The 21,235-nt window shown below is 44.7% G+C and overlaps 1 protein-coding gene and 1 non-coding gene across 5 annotated transcripts in view; one reads left to right on the plus strand and one right to left on the minus strand.

Annotated features, from left to right (window-relative positions):
• Positions 1-16,646, plus strand: part of LOC138785777 (prostaglandin reductase 1-like) — an 83,961-nt gene extending 67,315 nt beyond the window's left edge. For 3 of the 4 annotated variants that reach the window (XM_069962096.1, XM_069962098.1, XM_069962097.1), the window contains 5 exons: positions 1,568-1,685; positions 3,632-3,787; positions 5,626-5,731; positions 7,149-7,273; positions 16,393-16,646. In XM_069962096.1, coding sequence (XP_069818197.1) covers positions 1,568-1,685; positions 3,632-3,787; positions 5,626-5,731; positions 7,149-7,273; positions 16,393-16,503 — 616 coding nt within the window. In that variant the 3' untranslated portion in view covers positions 16,504-16,646. The remainder of the gene's footprint in view (positions 1-1,567; positions 1,686-3,631; positions 3,788-5,625; positions 5,732-7,148; positions 7,274-16,392) is intronic. The other variant, XM_069962095.1, reaches the window with a different exon arrangement.
• On the minus strand, positions 2,367-2,557 carry LOC138787641 (U2 spliceosomal RNA). The gene has a single exon (XR_011362406.1). It is a non-coding gene; the product is annotated as a U2 spliceosomal RNA (small nuclear RNA).
• Positions 16,647-21,235: the final 4,589 nt, after the last annotated feature.

Below are 21,235 nucleotides of genomic sequence, written 5' to 3' on the forward strand. Positions count from 1 at the left end.
GCAGGTAATTGAGACACCCCCAGAAACTTAGCTTCGCCCAGATAACCACGACTGGGGTTTTTATCACCCTATTAGGATGGGTAGCTCAAAACTGTATGGCAGAAAGTGGTCAGAAATAGTCTATACACTGGTACACGTAAACGTCTTGCTACAAAGTATTCTAAAAAGTTCCGGCAGAGTATATTGCCGTACTCTTCTCCGTTACTCTACTGAACTCTCCAAGCACTACTACAACTACTTTTCTTCTACTCTACTTTTCCTAGCACCTCCTCAAACATAACCAAGTTCCCGCTCTAAAGTCTATGTAAAGATTTATCTATTCTACTGAAGTGTATTATACCACTGAAGAATTTTACAGTAAAGCGGTTCTATTTTTATATCACTGGGAGTCATACTTTATACGCACGAGCACCCATACACACACAAACCATACACCTTGGGTTATTTTTCCCCTTTCTGTGGGTGGCAGTACTGATAGTCCAGGTGGGTCAGTTGCTACTCAGGACTACCATGAAAAAAGCCCAGGGGACCCTCAACAACCCGGCAGGTCACTGACCATTTGGTGATTACAGCCAGCTACAACACAAAGCAGGTACCACAATTACACCATGTCACTTCTTTGAGCGGAGAGCGGCGGCTGCGATGGAGCGCGCTCTCCCATAGACAGACTATGGGACACTGAGACAGGTGGGATTCCGCATCGGAAGTGTCAGAATGGGACACACACAACCAGACAGTGGGCCCTGATCTGAAACCACCCACTGTCCCTGCCTAATTGCCTCAGTCGACCCTAGGTGGTCGCGGACGACCACAATGAAGTTCCCTACACTAGGTACGTGTAACACAAAACAGACGGACAAACACAATAAAATGAAGTGAACAAGCCAGGTCAAACCACACGGACAACGCAGTACAAAATCAGTAATACAAAGAGTAGTCACAGGTCAGAATAACGAGTCGAGCAGTCAGAAGGGATTAGGACGGGGAAAGCGGGAATAGACAAGGGAGAGCTGGGACCAGGGAATGAACCTAATAACCAGCAATTGTAAGCTGACACTGACTGAAACTCAAACTGGATCAGGAGCCCGGACCAAAGGCTGATTGGTCCGGCTTCCTGAATCCAGCTATGTAACAGCTGCGGCATTGCAGGCTGAGTGGCCAAACGATCTGTCACTCAGCCTGCGAAGAGGCCGTTCAGCTGTGTGCCGGCCGACTGACCGTCACGTGACTGCGGCCTCCCTGGTTGTCAGGGACGCCGTCGGGTCTCCGTGAAGTCACTTGGCTCCGGCGGGCGGAGCGACGGCGCGATCCTGAGCCGGCTGCTGGAGCCGAGCTTGAAGCAGACGCCACAGGAACCCGGTGAGGTAAGTCCCTGACAGGAAGGTTCTGCTGTGGAATTTCGCCTGTTTTACTCAGTGTGAACATACCCTAAGTTATGGTGTTAGGCTTTCGTTTGAAAATGAAAACTGTAAATGGTGAACCACAATACAATGCTCATGTTTTCCGAGATACGCGTGCGTGCACACGTATGTAATTCTTTGTTAATTTACTGTCTTCCTTCAACCAGAGTAACAGCATATGTCGGTCTTAAGCAAATCTGTGAACCAAAACCAGGGGAAGTACTTCTTGTAAACTCTGCAGCTGGTGCTGTTGGCACAATAGTAGGCCAAATAGCTAAGATCAGGGTAAGTTACAGTACCGGTATACAAATTTGTTAGACCCAACTCACAAGTTTATGTAGTCTTGAAATGCTTGACATACATGTTTAAAAAAAACAGTGTGGGGGGTTACCATTTTGTTACACAACCTCTCGAAGACCATCTGGTTTTATTTTAACTTGTACAATACAGTGAAACATGCAGTATATGTCACACTGGTGTTCTCTTTTCACTGCCTGCCACAGAGGCCTTCAGAAGGTCCTTAGCACCCATGACAGCTCATTGGCAGCTTGCAATTCCATCATGGGGGGTAGTGACCATCAGAGGCATGAGTGGATCAGCATCTATCTGCCTTAATGCTGCAGTTGTGACATGTAGGAGTAAATGTATGTTGTGTGTGCATTAACTGGATGACTAAGGCTGAGTTTACACTGCACCAGAGGCTTCATTTGAAGCATCAGTCACAGAGTCTGTTTGGAATTATGTGACGAAAAACTGCATGCAGCTGTAAAATTTCTGTAAAATGAGCGATATGAGCTGAAAAACTAGATGGACCCCATTAAAGTCAATGGGGTATGTTAAAGCGACTCCCTACGCACAATCTGACCCCCCAAAACCACTTGCACCTTCAGATAGCTGCTTTTATTCCAAGATCTGTCCTGGCGTCCGTTCGGCAGGTGATGCAGTTATTGTCGTAAAAACATCTTTTTTTTTTGCACTGAACCTGGAGGCACTGCAATACCAGGTCAATGCCTGGAGAGGACAGAGCAAGCTCTTTTTCCATTTTCCTGTTCTAAAAATCCATTTAATATATGGTCCCCAGATAGGGGACGTATCAGATATTAAACTGATAAGAACAGATACTACACTTTATCTTAGCCAAAATGCAGAGAAGCGATATAAAAACAACTTTTAATCCGGCAGCGCTGTGTCTAACGGCTGGGGCTTACATTTGTATATGCATTAGGCTGGCACCACCTCTCTGTCCGTCCTCCCCGCCCTCCTCATCCTTAGGAATGCTCCAGGCAGATTGTCTCCTATTCCCCACCTGTGTGCATAATGAACATGGGCAGGATCGTTAATACACCTGTGCAAAGCTCAAACAGCAGTAAATGTTCCTGGATCATTCCTAATGATGAGGAGGGTGGGGAGGAAGGACGGAGAGGTGGTGCCAGCCTAATGCATATACAAATGTAAGCCCCGGCCGTAAGACACAGCGCTGCAGGATTAAAAGTTGTTTTTATGACAATAACTGCATCACCTGCCGAACGGACCCCAGGACAGATCTTGGATTAAAAGCAGCTATCCGAAGGTACAAGTGGTTTGGGGGGTCAGAATGTGGGTACAGAGTCGCTTTAAGCTCCATTTGGGGCAGTGGTCTGTTTGGCACTGTTTGTTAGTGTCGAACAGCAATTGTTGTGACGGAGGCTCCAAACTAAGCTTCTGACACAGTGTGAACCTCGCCGTAGTGATATGGTACTATATGGTGTCCCTATTTATAAAAATATATTAAAAATAAATACATTCCCACCCTTTGTAACTTTAGGGGATCATTAAAAATTATTCTTATCTCAGAGAACCTATATATATATATATATATATATATATATATCCTTGAACCAGAAAAAAAGTTCTAATTTGTGAGTACAATAAAAATTGACAAGAAAACCATATGAACAATGACATGATAACAACAGTTCATAAAACAAGGAACAGAATTTACTATGAGAGCACCTGGTTTGTCGGGCCTCTAAATGCATCTAGCCCCAACAGTCTTTGCACTGCGCATATCACAAAATTGTGTTGATGTATGAGCAGTGCACAAGCACAAAGCAGGTTCAGACTGCTGCTGGTGTCCCGCAGATACTTTGGTAAACATATTTTATATTTCAGTGTTTCTCAGATAAATGTACTGTTTGTATATATGTATGTGTATGTATGTAAATGTGTATATATATATTTTTTTTTTTCAGAGTTGTAAAGTGGTAGGATCTACTGGGTCAGATGAAAAAGTTGCATACTTAAAGGAAATTGGTTTTGATGAAGCTTTCAATTACAAGTCAGTGACTTCATTGGATGAAGCTCTGAAAAAGGCATCTCCAGAAGGCTATGACTGCTATTTTGAGCATGTAAGTTATAAACTGATAAGAAACAACAAACCACACCAACTGCAGGTAAAATATATTAACATTTGTTATAAAAAGAAACCCAAATGGAATATGCAAAAAGAAATTAAGCAATAAAACTAGCCAGAATGATGATGTTGTTTGTATAGAAAGAAAACTATAGAATCTTAAGACAATTATCTGCATGGCCATTACTATTCCTTAAAGTGATTATCTCAGGATTATAACTTATCACATATCCACAAGTGGGGGTTCTGACAAACATGGGAAGAGGCATTGATTGTCCTTTGGGTAAATGGAGCGCTCCTAATCGATGAGACTGCTGAAGATGACGCTCTCCTGCAGTCCCACACCGACTGAACAATGGATCAGCATAAATGTACCTGACTACATTCTGCCATTCATTAGCAATAAAAGTTGTGTATTCTTAACAAGTAATTCACTAAGAGAACAATGGACCTCAATTCTTGTCAATAGCAGAGGTCCCAGTGGTTTGAACTCCACCCATTAGATACATATCTCCTATCCTGTGGATGGGTAATAAGTAATAATCTTGGGACAATCTCTTTCATTGCATTTTCTATCCAGACAAACAGAACTGAGTATAAAAGTCCTGGCTTAGATTAGATCCAGGCTACACTTTGCATGTGCCCTGCTAGGGTTTATGCCTTTCATGAGGGTGATACCTCAGAATCTTCCCTTAGCTGGCATGGAGAGATGCTAACAAACATTAGTTCTGGTGATCCCACCTATATATTACATGGGCATCCACTGATGTGATTTGTATGGCTGGTATAAAGTACTACACTTCCCCAGAAGTATATTTTCTCAGGGCTCTCTTCTGTAAGCCATTGTAGAGAGACATTACCAAAGATGGGTACTGTCAGACAAGGCGTTTCTATGTATAAAATGGTGGTTTCCTTACAGGAACCACCCCTCAGCTGGGTCCTTCCCGGAGGGATATTTGATATCTGTTTTGAGACTCTTCAGTGAGGCTCCACAGGCTCTTTTTCTTTTGAATAGCTACAAATAAAATTGCTCATTGTTCATCTGAATGGCAAAGGGTTCTACATTTTTCCATACAGTGGAAGTGTGTGGCCAGCCACAAGAGCATCTGATTATTAGAGATGGTAGGATCTACTCATTAGATCTGTGTGCATTGCATTATGGATTAGCCATCTTTTATCCTCCATTCTTCTCTTTGATGCCTTTTTTCTAAGAAGTTTGTCTCCAACTTTCAAATATCTTGCAAAAGTACCTTGAAAAAGTCTTTAGTTATGGGTATATGACTGCAGCATGTCACATTTTACCATAAAGAAGAGAAGAATTCATTAATAAAGTAACTAGCGCTATTATAGGAATTAGAGATGAGCAAATGTACAGAAAATTCTGGGTCATATGAACTCAGTTGCTTGGCGTTTGAATCCCGCTGCCTGGAGAAAATAGATTCAGCCCTAGAGCTGCCTGTACAAAATGGATACAGCCTATGAAATATGGGGGATCTAATGACCATGATATCTAACATGTAACTGCTGCATAAGTAATATGTGCTAATTCCATGGTCATGATTTATTGCCTTCAGCTGGCACTATTTAATCTGCTTAAATTCAACTGTTAGGCTATGTTCCACATGCTTAAGATTGCATGCGACTGAAACCATACCCAATTGGGCACACAATGTTACCAAACAATCCTAGCAACATCACATGGCTATTGGAGAACTCATGGGGGGTGGTTTCAACCACATACATGTCCTAACAGCTATATTTTTTTACTCTATGGAATAAATACTTATACAACTTATATTGTGCCCCTAATTTGGCTTTTGTGCAATGACACAGGTTGGGGGAAAGTTTGCAGATGCTGCCCTACAACAGATGAAGGACTTTGGAAGAATAGCAGTTTGCGGATGCATCTCCTCATACAATGATTCCACTCCTCAAACAGGTGACTGATACATTTTTTTAATGTTATCATATAAAGTAGACGCCATAGACGCTTTGATACATTAAGTGCAAGTTCCTAGGGTGCATACTCACTGAAATGCTCTGGTTCTAGCATTTAGCAGCATGTCTCTTGCTGCTCGAGAGAGGTCCTATATACTTAGCCTATGGGCTAGGGGTCAAGGTGCAGGAAAAGTTTGTGACACCACAGGCCACATGTAGGGGATGGCCAAAGCAGAAAGTCTCAGCCACTAGCCAGCAAAGAAGAAAAAAAAAAATCAAAAAGTGATGTCAGAGAGGGCTAGAATTTTGTCAAGTTCCCTTGTGCCGCCCAGCAACATTTAGCCATGCAGGTATGACCTATAGTATACATATAGTGGCTATGATATCTGACAATTTTCTTGTAGGAACAGATATAGTTTTAATGTACATTTAAAGCGAATGCACCACTTGGATCATTGAAAAAAATGTTTTCATACTACCTTTCGCCAGGTTCCTGCTATCTGCGTCAGTTTCTGATATTCAAATCGGGCCACTCTATGCACTATAAGTGGGCCTGGCTCCCCCAGTGTACCGCCATCCTCTCCCCTCTGTGACTCGGCCAGACTTGATTCTTATGGAGGCGCGTCTTATGGAGGCGTTAATTTAATACCTGACGCAGATATCTGACTCTGACACCTGACTCTTCAGCTAGTGATTTGATAGCATATATGTGTGATCAGCATTAGGCAGGAGAAGAAGCTACAACAAAAGGTTCTCCCCCAGGCACAACACACCCCGTGGATCCTGCTGGGGGAGGAATTGCAGTGCAACCTCCTACTAGGTACTAAACTGTGACAGGGACTTGTCTGTATTAAAATGAATGTCTTGCGGTGTTTATATGTAGCAGAGCACTGTGTGTATATGTACAGGTCATAGTGCGGATGGCAGCATAGATGTTTTCCCCTGCTCCTGTCGTCTGCTACCGCCTCTTCCCCACTCCTGTCACCCTGACCCCCAAACCAGCGCATCCAAACGGATGCAAGATGTTTTTTCACAGAGTGGACAAAATCACACTCTGTAAAAAACACTGGATATGTGAATGAGGCCTTACTCTGCGACTCCTCCCCCAGCATGTGACTGATCACATGCTTCTGATGTCATGGAAATTTACTATTTAGTAAGATTTGCTTAGAGTTTAAATAGAATTCATATAGACCTTATGGCTCCAGCTGTGGAGAGGACTCTGCATGAATATTGCTTCTGGCTGGTGGGTCTGTATTTATGAATAGTTGTCCATATGAGACTGGACGTTGTTCAGCCAAGTGGGATAAGTGTCTGTATTGGAAAAACTATCAAAAAAGGGCTATAAGATGACAACACCTACAATAAAATGCTTCAGTTTTAATTTTCAGAAAATAACTATAATAATTCACTTCTAGGGCCTTATATACAGCCACTTATTCTTTTTAAACAACTGCGCATGGAGGGGTTTCTTATTTCCCACTATGAGGATAAACCCATATATGAAGAAGCACAGAAGCAACTCTTGGAATGGATTTTACAGGTATGAAATTCTAAAATGCCAGGTCCTAACATATCCATATTATATGTAAAAGAGATTAGAGGTTTAGTAACTATATTTGTAATTATATTCCTGCGAAGCTTGGTCTAGCTTTACTAAACAAGGGTGTGAGAGTGGACTCCTTCAGGCCTCATCTTGATTCATCTCAGCAGTGACAACCTACTCAGCCAGTCACTGACTGAAGCGGAACAATGCTGTGGCCAGTAATTGCCTGAGTGGGTTGTCATTGCCTAGATGAGGCCATCTCGGAAGTAGCAGCCAGAGCATTCAGCAGCTGATCCAAAGGTGTCACAGGAGGACCCCTGCCGAGCTTGTAGTTAAAGGGGTACTCCAGCGGGGGGGGCATTTTTTTCCTGGGATCGGGGAGGAGGTGGCTGAGGGAAACGATGTCCACTCACCTCCCCGGTTCCAGCGGCAGGTCCCGCATCGCGGCGCTCTGATCCCCGATTCCCGACCGCTTCCTGGTGTCTGACGCGGGCCCGAGACGATACGTCTCAGGTCCACTCAGCCAGTCAGTGACAGAGGCGGGATCTGAGCGGACTTGAAAAGGATCCCGCCTCCGTCACTGACTGGCTGAGCGGACCTGAGACGTTAAGTCTCGGACCCGCGTCAGACACCAGGAAGCGGCCAGGGAATGGCCAACAGAGCGCCGCTATGCAGGACACGCCGCTGGAATCGGGAAGGTTTGCAATTAAGCTCCATTCACTTCAATGGAACTGAGCAGCAAAAACCCGCTCAAGCTGGAGACAAGAGTGGGGCTGTCTCTGAAAGAAAGTTGCCACATTTTTGTAGCGCTAAATAACCCCTTTAAGAATGTGGTGTTAATTTTTTGTGATTGGGAGGGGCCACAATGGTCTTCCCAATGATCAGTTACTTGTCATATGCTTCCCATATACATAGTCCCATCAATCTCCCATATACTGCTTGCTTGCTTCTGCAGTGTCCCAGAACAGGCTGTCTGTTTCTCATATTAAGTCTACCTCTGTTGCTATAGCCATGCCTGTCCTGGAAACTATATGCACTGCAACTGTTTGCTGTGTAGTCCCTATAACTCTTAGGTTCATGTATATTCCTGTGTCTATATTTGTACAGTGGTATGCAAAAGCCTGCTGCTCACGTGACCATGCCCCGTTACCATGGTACCTCCAATGGCCGTCGAGCTTTGGCCAGGGGTTACCATGTGACTTCCTCTTGCGAGTCAGTCTATTCCCTGCCACAGAGGGGATAGGTTGTCTGTGTGTGTTCTCCTTTCCACCATCAGGGAAGGAGGCTGTCTGTGTCCCTCTTCACCTTCAGAAGAGAGGTCTGTGCGTGTTGCTGTTCCAGTCATCGGCTATCCGCCTGTCTCAAGTACCAGGAGTGTTCTTTCATCTGGGTGTCGTTTCTCATCAACTTCCTCATCAACTCAAGCTGTTCTACCGCAAGTACTCATTCTCAATCTATTCCACCCAGCATCCCTATTCTCTCATCACCACTACTCCTATCATCCGGCACACTCTATCAAAAGCCTATTGCAGCACCACCTCTACTCTGCCCTGTACAAGCCTGCTATATTCCCGGTTGCATCCTGATGAGACTGTTGCTAATAGTTACCACAGTTACAATAAAATTGTAACCACCGTTGTTACTGAACCCTGGCATTGGTGTCTTATCTGGTGCCCCGACGCATGCCCAGTCTCTCCGCATGGTCAGTACACCGGTCTGCAGCTGTGCCACCCTTGCGCCTATACCGTGACAACACTCCGCCCCACAGCTATCCCGGTTCCTGCCATTCCATAACACCTACACTGCGGAGTGGCCCCTAGGGGCCAGGGCATCGCATTTGGCGTCACGAACAGGATAAGGATCGCATTGTGTGCCCCCCAAGAGTTTGCCACAACCCCAAAGAGACTTTGCCCGATTATCATGGGTATAATCGAAGTGCGTCAGGCCTTAGACGATACACAAGATGGCCGCCGTCTTCAGTTTCTAACTGCGCCATACCCCAGACAGGAGGGGGTTAACAGCCATGCTGGCAAAGCGCGGCAATCGCCCGGCGCCATAGACTTTGCGTTGACTGCTCCTGATTGGCTGCCTGTGCCAGATATCATCACTGTTGCCGGGCAGACTACAGGGCCGGAACTTCAGCCCCTGCGCTCCGCCTTCTCCCAGGTCCTCAAGGCTGCGCCAGAGCGTGACAAGATGGCGACCCCCGAGGAGTTCATCTCTGCTGCCACTGCTCCAGTAGTGCTCGAGTGGCCCGAAAGCCTAACGGAGCTGGACCCGGCCTGTCTCCTAGCACCGCTCCCTCCGGGCAGTGACTCCAGCTGGGGCTCCTCCGCGTCACGCAGGTTCTACCCGGACCTCCGCTCCGTACTGACCGGGCCGGGGAGCCCTCAGCTGATGACCGTCTCTCCTTAGGCCCCGGCCGTTCTAGTGAATCCGACCTGGCCTTCTCCACCGGAGGATCCACTTCACCAGACTGCGACCTGAGTGTGAGAAGTGAGGCCCCGGGGCCCCCTATCCCTGTCCCTAGCGGGGGAAGAAACCTCAAGGCTTTCTGTTTTACGAGCCCCTGGCGGCTCCCGGGGCCCGAGACACCTCCCTTACCCCAGTGGGTGTTCCGGGATGAGCCAGCCATCGTTAGGCTAGCGAGGAGATCCGACAAGCACTGTCCCTGCTGCCGCCCGCCACTAAGACCGCTTCCACCATGGTTACGACTGTACCAGTGACCTCTACTTCTGTCCGGCACACCACCACAGCTCCCAGTGCCAGTGAGGTACCTCCTGTCAAAACCGGCCTAGCGCCGGAACAGCCTCCTGCAGTGCCTTACCCGGATTATGCCCTGCTCTGGGGACACCCCTACACCCCATACCTGGAGTCCAATGCTGCATCCGAGCGACTCTTTATTCGGAAGTTCGAACGACCCAGGCCAGGCTCAGCCCATCTGGAGAGAAGAAGGGGCACCGTCACCAAATTTGATAAAAAACAGGGTTACGGTTTGGTGATGGACTCCTACACCGGTCTCCTCTTACTGGTTAACCGCCGGGCTGTCATGAGAGAATATCAGCCGGGTTATCTGAATAACCTAACCCCCGGGGAGATTGTGGAGTATACTCTTGTGGGGTCCCCGAAAGGTCCCTGGGCGACTGCTGTTACCAGGCCTAAGAAGGCTGTACAGAGGCCCTTTCTGCCAACTCCTTCGGAGGATTGGGATGAGGACTGGCAAGACTTCAAGCCTCTAGGCTCTCTAAAAGCTACCTCCAGAGCTGCGGATTCCACTACTACTGAAGCCACCTCCACTGCTCCCACTGCTGTGGCTAAAGCCGCCTTTTCAACCACTACAGTCACATACCATGTGGCTCCCATTATTTCCCCCATCACCACGGTCACCCCTAGTATTGTGGTCACTACTACCTCTAGCGATACTTCTGCTCCAGGGCCTCCCTGCTTCCGCTACCCGTGGCAGAAGCAGAAGAAGTCTGCTGGGGGCTTCTCTGCCTCCTATTAGCCTCCAGGTTGGAACTGAGCCCATGAGGCTTAAACTGTTTTCCTTTTCAGTTTTGTTTGCTGTGTGAAGTTTGCAACGTTTAAGGTTCGCACCTGGTCCTCCTAACCAAGCTCCCTGCACTATCCAGCTATGTGCTGATGGACACTCAGGTTATTGTATTGTTCTCTAGTGCCTGTCCCAGAGCCTTTTACATGGACAATGGTCTAATTGCCTAAAAGAGACTCCACCTAACAGAGACACGTAACCCATTTTTCCCCAAAGTACTTTTTATGATTATGGGATATCAACAGGTTATTATTGCACTTATTCTAGTGATACACCTATTTCTATGTTGCACTTCAAGTAGTATCAAGGTTATTTGTGTATTTCCTCCTCTGAGTAAGAAAAAGGTCACTGAGATAGCCTCAGAGTAGAGTGCCTCTTTTGAAAAAAAAAAAAAACAGTATATTTTCTCTTGTATTAGTGTCAGATAGTTTCTCCTCCTCTGAGCAAAAGAAGTCAGTCTACATACCTCAGAGAAAGTATAGTTTATACAGGAGTGTATTTTTCTATAAAGTATTCTATTTTTCATTGCAGTATTATTATATCTACAACTGGAAAGATTAGTTGAGCCAGTTTTCTTCAGATTTCTTCAGATCTATTTGAGCCAGTCTCCTTAAGACCTCGCGGTATTTGTTGTCTTTTGTGTTTCCCTTCCTTGTGTCTCCAGTGTTTGTTCACCTCTGTCTTGTCCCAACATAATATTGTTACACATAGTCATACTCAACATTTACATTTGTCCATACACATTGCACCTTGGATACCTTTTCATGTGTTCGGACTATGGAGTGCTTGTGTGGTATGATTGAGTGATGTGTACGAGGGTACCCAAATGTATGTTTGCTTTTATTATTTTCTTCTTTCTCTTTCAGGTGTCCAGGACACTTCACACAAACACCCAAGGTAATACACAGATCTTCACAGTTTTCTCTTCTCCAGTAGGGCAACACATTTCACTGAAAACCTACTGTCTAACTGGCTGGAATATCGAGGGTCACCCGCCAGCAGTTAAGTTGTCCTGGCTTACATGTCAGATGGTTCACGCACTAACTACCTGTAACCAGAGTACGTTAGGCACCCCTAGGTGAAGTCCTGCCACTAGGGTTTTCTTCTTCTTCACTCTCTCTGTTGTCACCTGTGCCTTGAGCGTGGGAAAAACACACTTCAACACTCACAGTCACCATTCATTCCTGTTGTCTAATTGTCCAGTCCATTTATGTTTCGATAATCGAGATGCTACCCCTGGAGATTGCCGAGGTCGGCTCAATTTTACTAGGGAGGTATGCAGTGTCCCAGAACAGGCTGTCTGTTTCTCATATTAAGTCTACCTCTGTTGCTATAGCCATGCCTGTCCTGGAAACTATATGCACTGCAACTGTTTGCTGTGTAGTCCCTATAACTCTTAGGTTCATGTATATTCCTGTGTATATATTTGTACAGTGGTATGCAAAAGGCTGCTGATCACGTGACCATGCCCCGTTACCATGGTACCTCCAATGGGCGTTGAGCTTTGGCCAGGGGTTACCATGTGAATTCCTCTTGCGAGTCAGTCTATTCCCTGCCACAGAGGGGATAGGTTGTCTGTGTGTGTTCTCCTTTCCACCATCAGGGAAGGAGGCTGTCTGTGTCCCTCTTCACCTTCAGAAGAGAGGTCTGTGCGTGTTGCTGTTCCAGTCATCGGCTATCCGCCTGTCTCAAGTGCAAGGAGTGTTCTTTCATCTGGGTGTCGTTTCTCATCAACTTCCTCATCAACTCAAGCTGTTCTACCGTAAGTACTCATTCTCAATCTATTCTACCCAGCATCCCTACTCTCTCATCACCACTACTCCTATCATCCGGCACGTTCTATCAATAGCCTATTGCAGCACCACCTCTACTCTGCCCTGTACAAGCCTGCTATATTTCCAGTTGCATCCCGATGAGACTGTTGCTAATAGTTACCACAGTTACAATAAAATTGTAACCACCGTTGTTACGGAACCCTGGCATTAGTGTCTTATCTGGTGCCCCAACTAAGTGCAACGAGGAATCGCATGCCCAGTGTCTCCGCATGGTCAGTACACCGGTCTGCGGCTGTGCCACCCTTGTGCCTATACCGTGACAACACTCCGCCCCACAGCTATTCCGGTTCCTGCCATTCCACAACACCTACACTGCGGAGTGGCCCCTAGGGGCCAGGGCATCGCATTTCCCCATATACTGCTCCCATACCACTATCTCTCATATACTGCTGCCTATGCTCCCCCTCACATACATTTTTCTTTGTACCTTATAACCCCCCACCCGCCTCAATGCTTTCCCTATTACATTCTATTGTGTACACTTAATCTGCAAGGACATGATGACACACAATACTATAACCTGCTGATGAAGAACAAAATTGCAGCTATTTTTTTTTTTTTGCACAAATGCTTGGAAAAATGCTGTAATATGCTTGTAGTCCTATAACTGTTTTGGGGGCCCCTTTAGGAAAGGGGGCCCTTGGCAATTGTCCAGGTTTCCTGCCCAAATGCCTTAAGGCACTACCAGTGTTTATTTTTGCATTTCAAATTTTTCCTCCTCACCTTCCAAGAACAATAACTTAATTTTCTACAATTACATAGGCATATGAAGGCTTGTTTTTTTGTGGGACCAGTTCTACAGTACTTTGCAATACCAACTTTTTAACCTTAAAATTTACTGTAACTGCCCTCAAAACCTCTAACCCATACATTGCCTGACCCCAAAAGGAACCTGTATTTCTCAGTACAATAATCCTCCCCCGCCCCCCTCAAATTTTGTCAGCTGGGCAAAATGCATTTGATGTTTCATAGATGCATGTCTATAAGTCTAAGGGCCACATTTATCATCCGGCGAATGGATGATTTTTGGCGGAAAGTGCCGATTTGTGTATTTTTTTATTCGTAAATGGTGATTTGCGAATAAAATATTCGCAAATCGGCACTTTCCGCCAAGTACGCCAGGGGGGGCGGAAAGGGGGCGGAAAGGGGGCGTGTAGTGGGCGCGGACTCAGAGTCCACGCGATTTACCATCTGTTCCGCCCAAATGTATGCCGAAAACCTACTCCAGTCCTCAGTTGGCGTAGGTTTTCGGCGGTGCGCACCGGCGCGCACGGGATTTATGTAGAGGCAGTCCGCCTCTACATAAATCTCCGTAGCGCCGGAGCTGCGGGGGCATTTATAAGTCCGGCGTAAAAAACGCCGGACTTAATAAATGTCCCCCTAAGATCACACACAAAGAGGTATGTTTCACAAAAGTGGCCTCTGAGAGATTTTTTTTTTTTTCATAGACCAGCGATACAGTTTTACAGTATCATGTGGTAATATCTAGTGTCTAGTCACACCACCCTTGTTATCTCTTTTCTGTCTGTCTGAGACATACTGTAGCTACATGCCAGGTTTTGTAACAATCTGGCATTTTTCTGCATTTTTTTTGCTGGTAAGTGTATATAGCTTTTATGTAATATTGCCACTTTTAAAGAGTCACTGTCGTTAAAAAACTTTTTTTTTGCAGAAATCAATAGTCCAGGCGATTTTAGGAAACTTTGTAATTGGGTTTATTAGACAAATCTGCCATTATCTGCATGTAAAAAGCCTATTCCCAGGTCCCCCCTCCTCTCCTTTCTGTTTTTTCATCAGTCGGATCTGTCTGGTCTATGGAGAGGGGAGGGGAGGAGGAGCGAGATTAGTGGGCAGCTGAGAGCTAAGAACAAAGGATTGCTCAGCTGGGGAGCTATTCAGAGCCCTAATTAAAGGTCAGAGAGGTCCATGGTGCCTGTCACAGGAGAGAGCCCACAATGTGAATGTAAATTAACTCTTTGTTGTCCTGTTTTGCTGCTTTTACTTTCTGTCTCCATAGGAAAACCATAAAGACAGGGGGGAGAGCTTCAAACTGCTTTTTTATGATAGAAATTCATTTTTCGCCTAATAAACCCAATTACAAAGTTTCTTAAAATTGCCTGTACTATTGATTTCTGCAATAAAAATTTTAACGACAGTGACACTTTTAAGGCATTTTTCATTTTATATATATATAAAAAAAATTATATGCCGTAATATTACCTCAAACCCCAACAGTTTTATTTATTATTTTATCATTGCAAGCTGAACTACACATTATAACTCTAGGCAGCAAGCTCTAAACCCAGTTGTCAAATTATTAGTACAGTTCCAAGAGAAATAAAATAGGGATAACACAATGCATAGCCTAAAGGTGCCCCAGAAATATTTAATGCCCTGTGTGTTTGCTAAACCAGATATGCCAGAAGAGCTCTTTAATATTAATCAGGCAATTATTTTTCACTATTTACCTGTTACTGTTTGGGTGGTAATAATAACTACGTATTGTTTTTCTTTGTTATACCTGTAGTGCACAGCCCAGTAGGAAGCTCTGTATGGGAAACAAAGTCTGTAGGCTGGCTGGGCATTGTGAAGCCACAGGCAGTCATGGTGCACAATTAGATGGGTATAAGGGATTCTGCAAGTCATTACCATGGTCCAAGGGGAGTTCGAGATATTCATTTCTCCTCAAACATACCCTGAGAGAGTGTCAGGCTGGTGAATGTTGGATTTACACATTGCTAGAGATAAAACAGCTTAGTTTATTGAGTAAAAAGTCTTTTACAGAGGGAACACACTGTAGACTATGTGAAACTGAAGAATGGGGTTCACAGTATACTCTGCTCTGCTCCATCCATTTAGTCTCTTCTCTCATGGTTACTGGCTGGTTGCGCTGCAATGCCCTCTTTTGGGTGTAAAGGCCTTATTCCACAGAACGATTATCGTCCCCTGGAATAGGAGGCAACGATCAGCCGACATGAACGATGTCGGCTGATCGTTGAAGTCGTTTGTCTTTCAACATGTTGAAAGACAAAAGACATATATAGCAGCAATCGGCTGCCGCTGCTCCACTCAATAGGGGCGGCGGCAGCAGACCGCCGCTATATCCTATGGGCTGCCCAGACGATCAGCGATCACTCGGGCAGCCAACCCGACCCCCCCCCCCCACCCCCGCGGCTCCCCCTGGCCCTCCCCAGACTCACCCGCTCTCTGCTGCCGCGTGTAATAGCGGCAGCAGCAAGTGGGGAATGAAGAGCAAATGAGTTTGCTCCTCATAGTCGGGCCGTGGAATAGGGGCTCAAGTCCTGTGAGTATGCTTGAAATGACTGTACAGGATTCACTTCCTGTTTACAGGAGAATTTATACCTCGCACAGTTATGCTAATATGAAGATTACTAAAAAGCTGGTCCTCTGGAATAGCTGACTGTTTAGATGGCATTCTCTGTTCCTCACTCTAAGCTAGACTGTTAGACTAGAATAGCTTCCTGCGTCTAGGGAAAATGAGGCTGAGATAGGGTAGGCTGTTCCCAGTTTTTAAGCAGGGACACAATACAGGAACATTCACTTACAAAATACTGTATTATAAAACAACAGTATCACAAATTATGCAATGGAATGTAAACATCACAATCCTTAGAGCATGGGAAGCAATGTCTGACAACCAACACAATGTTCAACACTCGGTGGGACACTGAACGCTAATAATAATGTGCTGTTCTTATATCTCTTAATAGGGTAAGGTGAAATATCATGAACACATCACCAATGGTTTTGAGAACATGCCATCTGGATTCATTGGAATGCTCAATGGACAGAACACAGGGAAAGCAATTATAAAAGCCTAAACTAAGAAGAACAGTTCATTGCTGTATTGATTTTTGTGAAGGCCCCTACAGACATCGATAATATTGTTAAATAAATGTTTAACACTACTTAAAAATACATTTTGAATTGAAAATAAAGTTAAGACATGGTGTAGATTTATGAAAGGGTGTAAATATACACCTGGTGTAAACTGCCCACAGCAACCAATCACAGCTCAGCTTTCAGCTCTGGTAAAATATAAGAGGAGCTGTGATTGGTTGCTGTGGGCAGTTTACACCAGGTGTATATTTACACCGTTTCATAAATCTACACCATTGTGTTAACTAGGACAAAAAAATTTTAAGGGTCAAATGCATACAGAGCTTAATATATATATTTAAATAAAGATCAGTTAACAAGCCAATGATGTCATCATTTTTGCAATGTAAACGAGCATTGCAATAAAGCATATAGAAGTACTGTATGTTGCTGTATCAGTAGGTCCCGCAAAGATTTAAAAAGTTTTAGTTCTTCCAGCATCACATGTAATTATCATTCCTTTCAATGGATAACCGAGGTAGCAAAGTTAAGATAGTGACATAGCAGAGTTGAGGTAGTAAGGTATTGACATAGCAGAGTTGAGGCAGCAGTGACGTAGCAGAATTGAGGTAGTAAGGTAGTAACATAGCAGAGTTGAGGTATAAGGTAGTGATGTGGCAGAGTTGAGGCGGCAATGACGTAGCAAAGTTCCAGAGGTAGTGACGTAGCAAAGTTGAGGCGGCAGTGACATGGCAGAGTGGCAGAGGTAGTGGTGTAGACGAGTTGAGGCGGTAGTGATGAAGCAGAGTTGTTGTGGTAGTGACGTAGCAGAATTGCAGAGGTAGTGACTTAGCAGAGTTGAGGTGGTAGTGATGTAGCAGAGTTGAAGCGGCAATGATGTAGCAGAGTTGATGCCAGTTGTAGGTCACTCAGCTTTCCTAGCATGTTGTATAGTATTCAGTATAATAGAGGTCACTGAGCTTTCCCAGCATCTTGTATAGTAGTCAGTGTAATGGAGGTCACCCAGCTTTCCCAGCATCTTGTATAGTAATCAGTCTAATGGGGGTCACCTAGCTTTCCCAGCATCTTGTATAGTAGTCAGTAAAATGGAGGTCACCCAGCTTTCCAAGCATCTTGTGTAGTAGTCAGTATAACGACGGTTACCCAGCTTTCCTAGCATATTGTATAGTAGTATAATGGCAGTCACCCAGCTTTCCTAGCATCCTGTATAGTAGTCAGTACAATGGAGGTCACCCAGCTTTCCCAGCATCTTGTATGGTAGGCAGTATAAGGGAGGTCACACAGCTTTCCCAGAATGTTGTATAGTAGTCAGTATAATGGTGGTCACTCAGCTTTCCAAGCATCTTGTATAATGGAGGTCACCCAGCTTTCCCAGCATGTTGTATAGTAGTCAGTATAATGGCAGTCACCCAGCTTTCCCAGCATGTTGTATAGTAGTCAGTATAATGGTGGTCACTCAGCTTTCCCAGCATCTTGTGTAGTAGTTAGTATGATGGAGGTCTCTCAGTTTTCCTAGCATCTTGTATAGTAGTCAGTATAATGGAGGTCACCCAGATTTGATATTGGAAAGATGGGAAGCTATGGGTGGGCTATTTATTAATGCAAAAAAAATGATATGCCTGTATTTTCCGGCATATAAGACTACTGGGTGTATAAGATGACTCCCAACTTTTCCAGTTAAAATATAGTTTGGGATATACTCACTGTATAAGACTATCCCTCTTCCAACGCACACCAAATAAAATTTAATAAAAAAACATCAGACAGCAGCGAGATCTGGAAGGCAGAGAAGGAGGTACAGTAATACCAGTAGGATACAAGTCCGGGCCAGATGGATGGAAGAGGTGTGTTTTGACAATAAAACACGGGTATGTGTGTATATATAATCTGTATGACAATAGCACACGGTATGTATATCTGTATGACAATAACACACGGTATATATATCTGTATGACAATAACACACAATGTGTGTATATATAAATATATATATATATACATATATATATATACACACTGTGTGTTATTGTCATACAGATATATTATATATATATATATATATATATATATATATATATATATACCGTGTGTTATTGTCGTACAGAGATATATATATACAGTGTGTCATTGTCATACAGATATATATCTGTATGACAATAACACACAGTGTATATATATATATCTGTATGACAATAACACACGGTAGATATGTATATATATCTGTATGACAATAATACACAGTATATTTGAACGGTATTTCACCCCCAAAACTGACAGGATAAATGTAACTAAGTAACTCCTATGTATGATTGATTGATTTATTCGTATCACAGATGTAGAGACTTTTTTTTAATAAAAACTGACAAAAATGGACTTTTGGGTGCTGAGTATGAATTAGCAAATAATGGAGGTCACCCAGCCTTACTAAACCCAAGTATTGGTCTCTATGGAGAGGAAAATGCTATCTAAGTCTAAGCTTGTCCCTAAGTCCCTACGCTTGTCCTTAAAGTGACACTGTCATCCTCTTTTTGCATTCTGACTTCTCTACACAGGTGTAATGGGTAAATTTAGAAGTTTTCATACCTTATTTTATATCATATATCATGGTGCTTGTTCAAGTAAAAAGTGATCTTATATCAACTGCAGATTGTGCTAAGTGGGCGGGGCCTCACAGCAACAGCGCCATGTAGCCCCGCCCACAGCACCACTGTTGGCCCTGTTCCTCTGTGACGTCATCGGCACATAGGCCCCTCCCCCTGAACACCCATTGGTATGGGCTGTCCTAGAGGGGTTGGGGCCTAGACCTTTAGGTCAGCCTGTTCCAATGGTCGTCGAGGGGGCAGGGCCTATGTCTATGATGTCATGGAGAGGCAGGGCCAACAGTGGTGCTGTGGGCAGGGATAAGTGGAGCTGTTATTATAATCAATGGAGCCGCATCATAGAAGGGCGGAGGGTTCCTCCCACTGGGGGTGGGTCAGCCTGTTTCCAGTGCTTCAGCCTGGGCCTGATGGTACATTCACTTTAAGTCCCTAAGCTTGCTAAACACCCCACTACCTACCTACCTAACTAAGCTAAATAGCAGCATGCAAGCAGAGAGCAGTCTGTACAGCACAGTGAGTGAGCAGAAAATGGCATCCAGAACACATCACAGTGATATATATATATATATATATACATATATATACACTCACCGGCCACTTTATTAGGTACACCATGCTAGTAACGGGTTGAACCTCCTTTTGCCTTCAGAACTGCCTCAATTCTTTGTGGCATAGATTCAACAAGGTGCTGGAAGCATTCCTCAGAGATTTTGGTCCATATTGACATGACGGCATCACACAGTTGCCGCAGATTTGTCGGCTGCACATCCATGATGCGAATCTCCCGTTCCACCACATCCCAAAGATGCTCTATTGGATTGAGATCTGGTGACTGTGGAGGCCATTTGAGTACAGTGAACTCATTGTCATGTTTAAGAAACCAGTCTGAGATGATTCTAGCTTTATGACATGGCGCATTATCCTGCTGAAAGTAGCCATCAGATGTTGGGTACATTGTGGTCATAAAGGGATGGACATGGTCAGCAACAATACTCAGGTAGGCTGTGGCGTTGCAACGATGCTCAATTGGTACCAAGGGGCCCAAAGAGTGCCAAGAAAATATTCCCCACACCATGACACCACCACCAGCCTGAACCGTTGATACAAGGCAGGATGGATCCATGCTTTCATGTTGTTGACGCCAAATTCTGACCCTACCATCCGAATGTCGCAGCAGAAATCGAGACTCATCAGACCAGGCAACGTTTTTCCAATCTTCTACTGTCCAATTTCGATGAGCTTGAGCAAATTGTAGCCTCAGTTTCCTGTTCTTAGCTGAAAGGAGTGGCACCCGGTGTGGTCTTCTGCTGCTGTAGCCCATCTGCCTCAAAGTTGGAGGTACGGTGCGTTCAGAGATGCTCTTCTGCCTACCATGATTGTAATGGTTGGCTATTTGAGTCACTATTGCCTTTCTATCAGCTCAAACCAGTCTGCCCATTCTCCTCTGACCTCTGGCATCAACAAGGCATTTCCGCCCACAGAACTGCCGCTCACTGGATGTTTTTTCTTTTTCGGACCATTCTCTGTAAACCCTAGAGATGGTTGTGCGTGAAAATCCCAGTAGATCAGCAGTTTCTGAAATACTCAGACCAGCCCTTCTGGCACCAACAACCATGCCACGTTCAAAGGCACTCAAATCACCTTTCTTCCCCATACTGATGCTCGGTTTGAACTGCAGGAGATTGTCTTGACCATGTCTACATGCCTAAATGCACTGAGTTGCCGCCATGTGATTGGCTGATTAGAAATTAAGTGGTAACGTGCAGTTGGACAGGTGTACCTAATAAAGTGGCCGGTGAGTGTATATGAGATGATCATGTGATTTTAGCAGCCAATAAGACCCCTATACATCAGCAATGATGTTTATGACACTTCTATGTGCTCTGCACTCATTGGCTGGCAGAAAGGCGCTCAAATGCTAACTAAAACTCGAACACTAACTCGAACGAACAGTAAAAAGTTTAGTTCGGTTCGAGTTCGAAAAAATCTAGATGTTCGACTCGAACTTAACTTTTTTTCGAACAGTTCGATCAATACTAGTGGCCAGTTCATATGGTGTGGTATCATTATCAGAGCAGGGGAAAAGTTTAGCTTACATGTAATGACTTAGCAA

Source organism: Dendropsophus ebraccatus, chromosome 3, assembly GCF_027789765.1.
Source record: "Dendropsophus ebraccatus isolate aDenEbr1 chromosome 3, aDenEbr1.pat, whole genome shotgun sequence".
Lineage (NCBI taxonomy): Eukaryota > Metazoa > Chordata > Amphibia > Anura > Hylidae > Dendropsophus > Dendropsophus ebraccatus.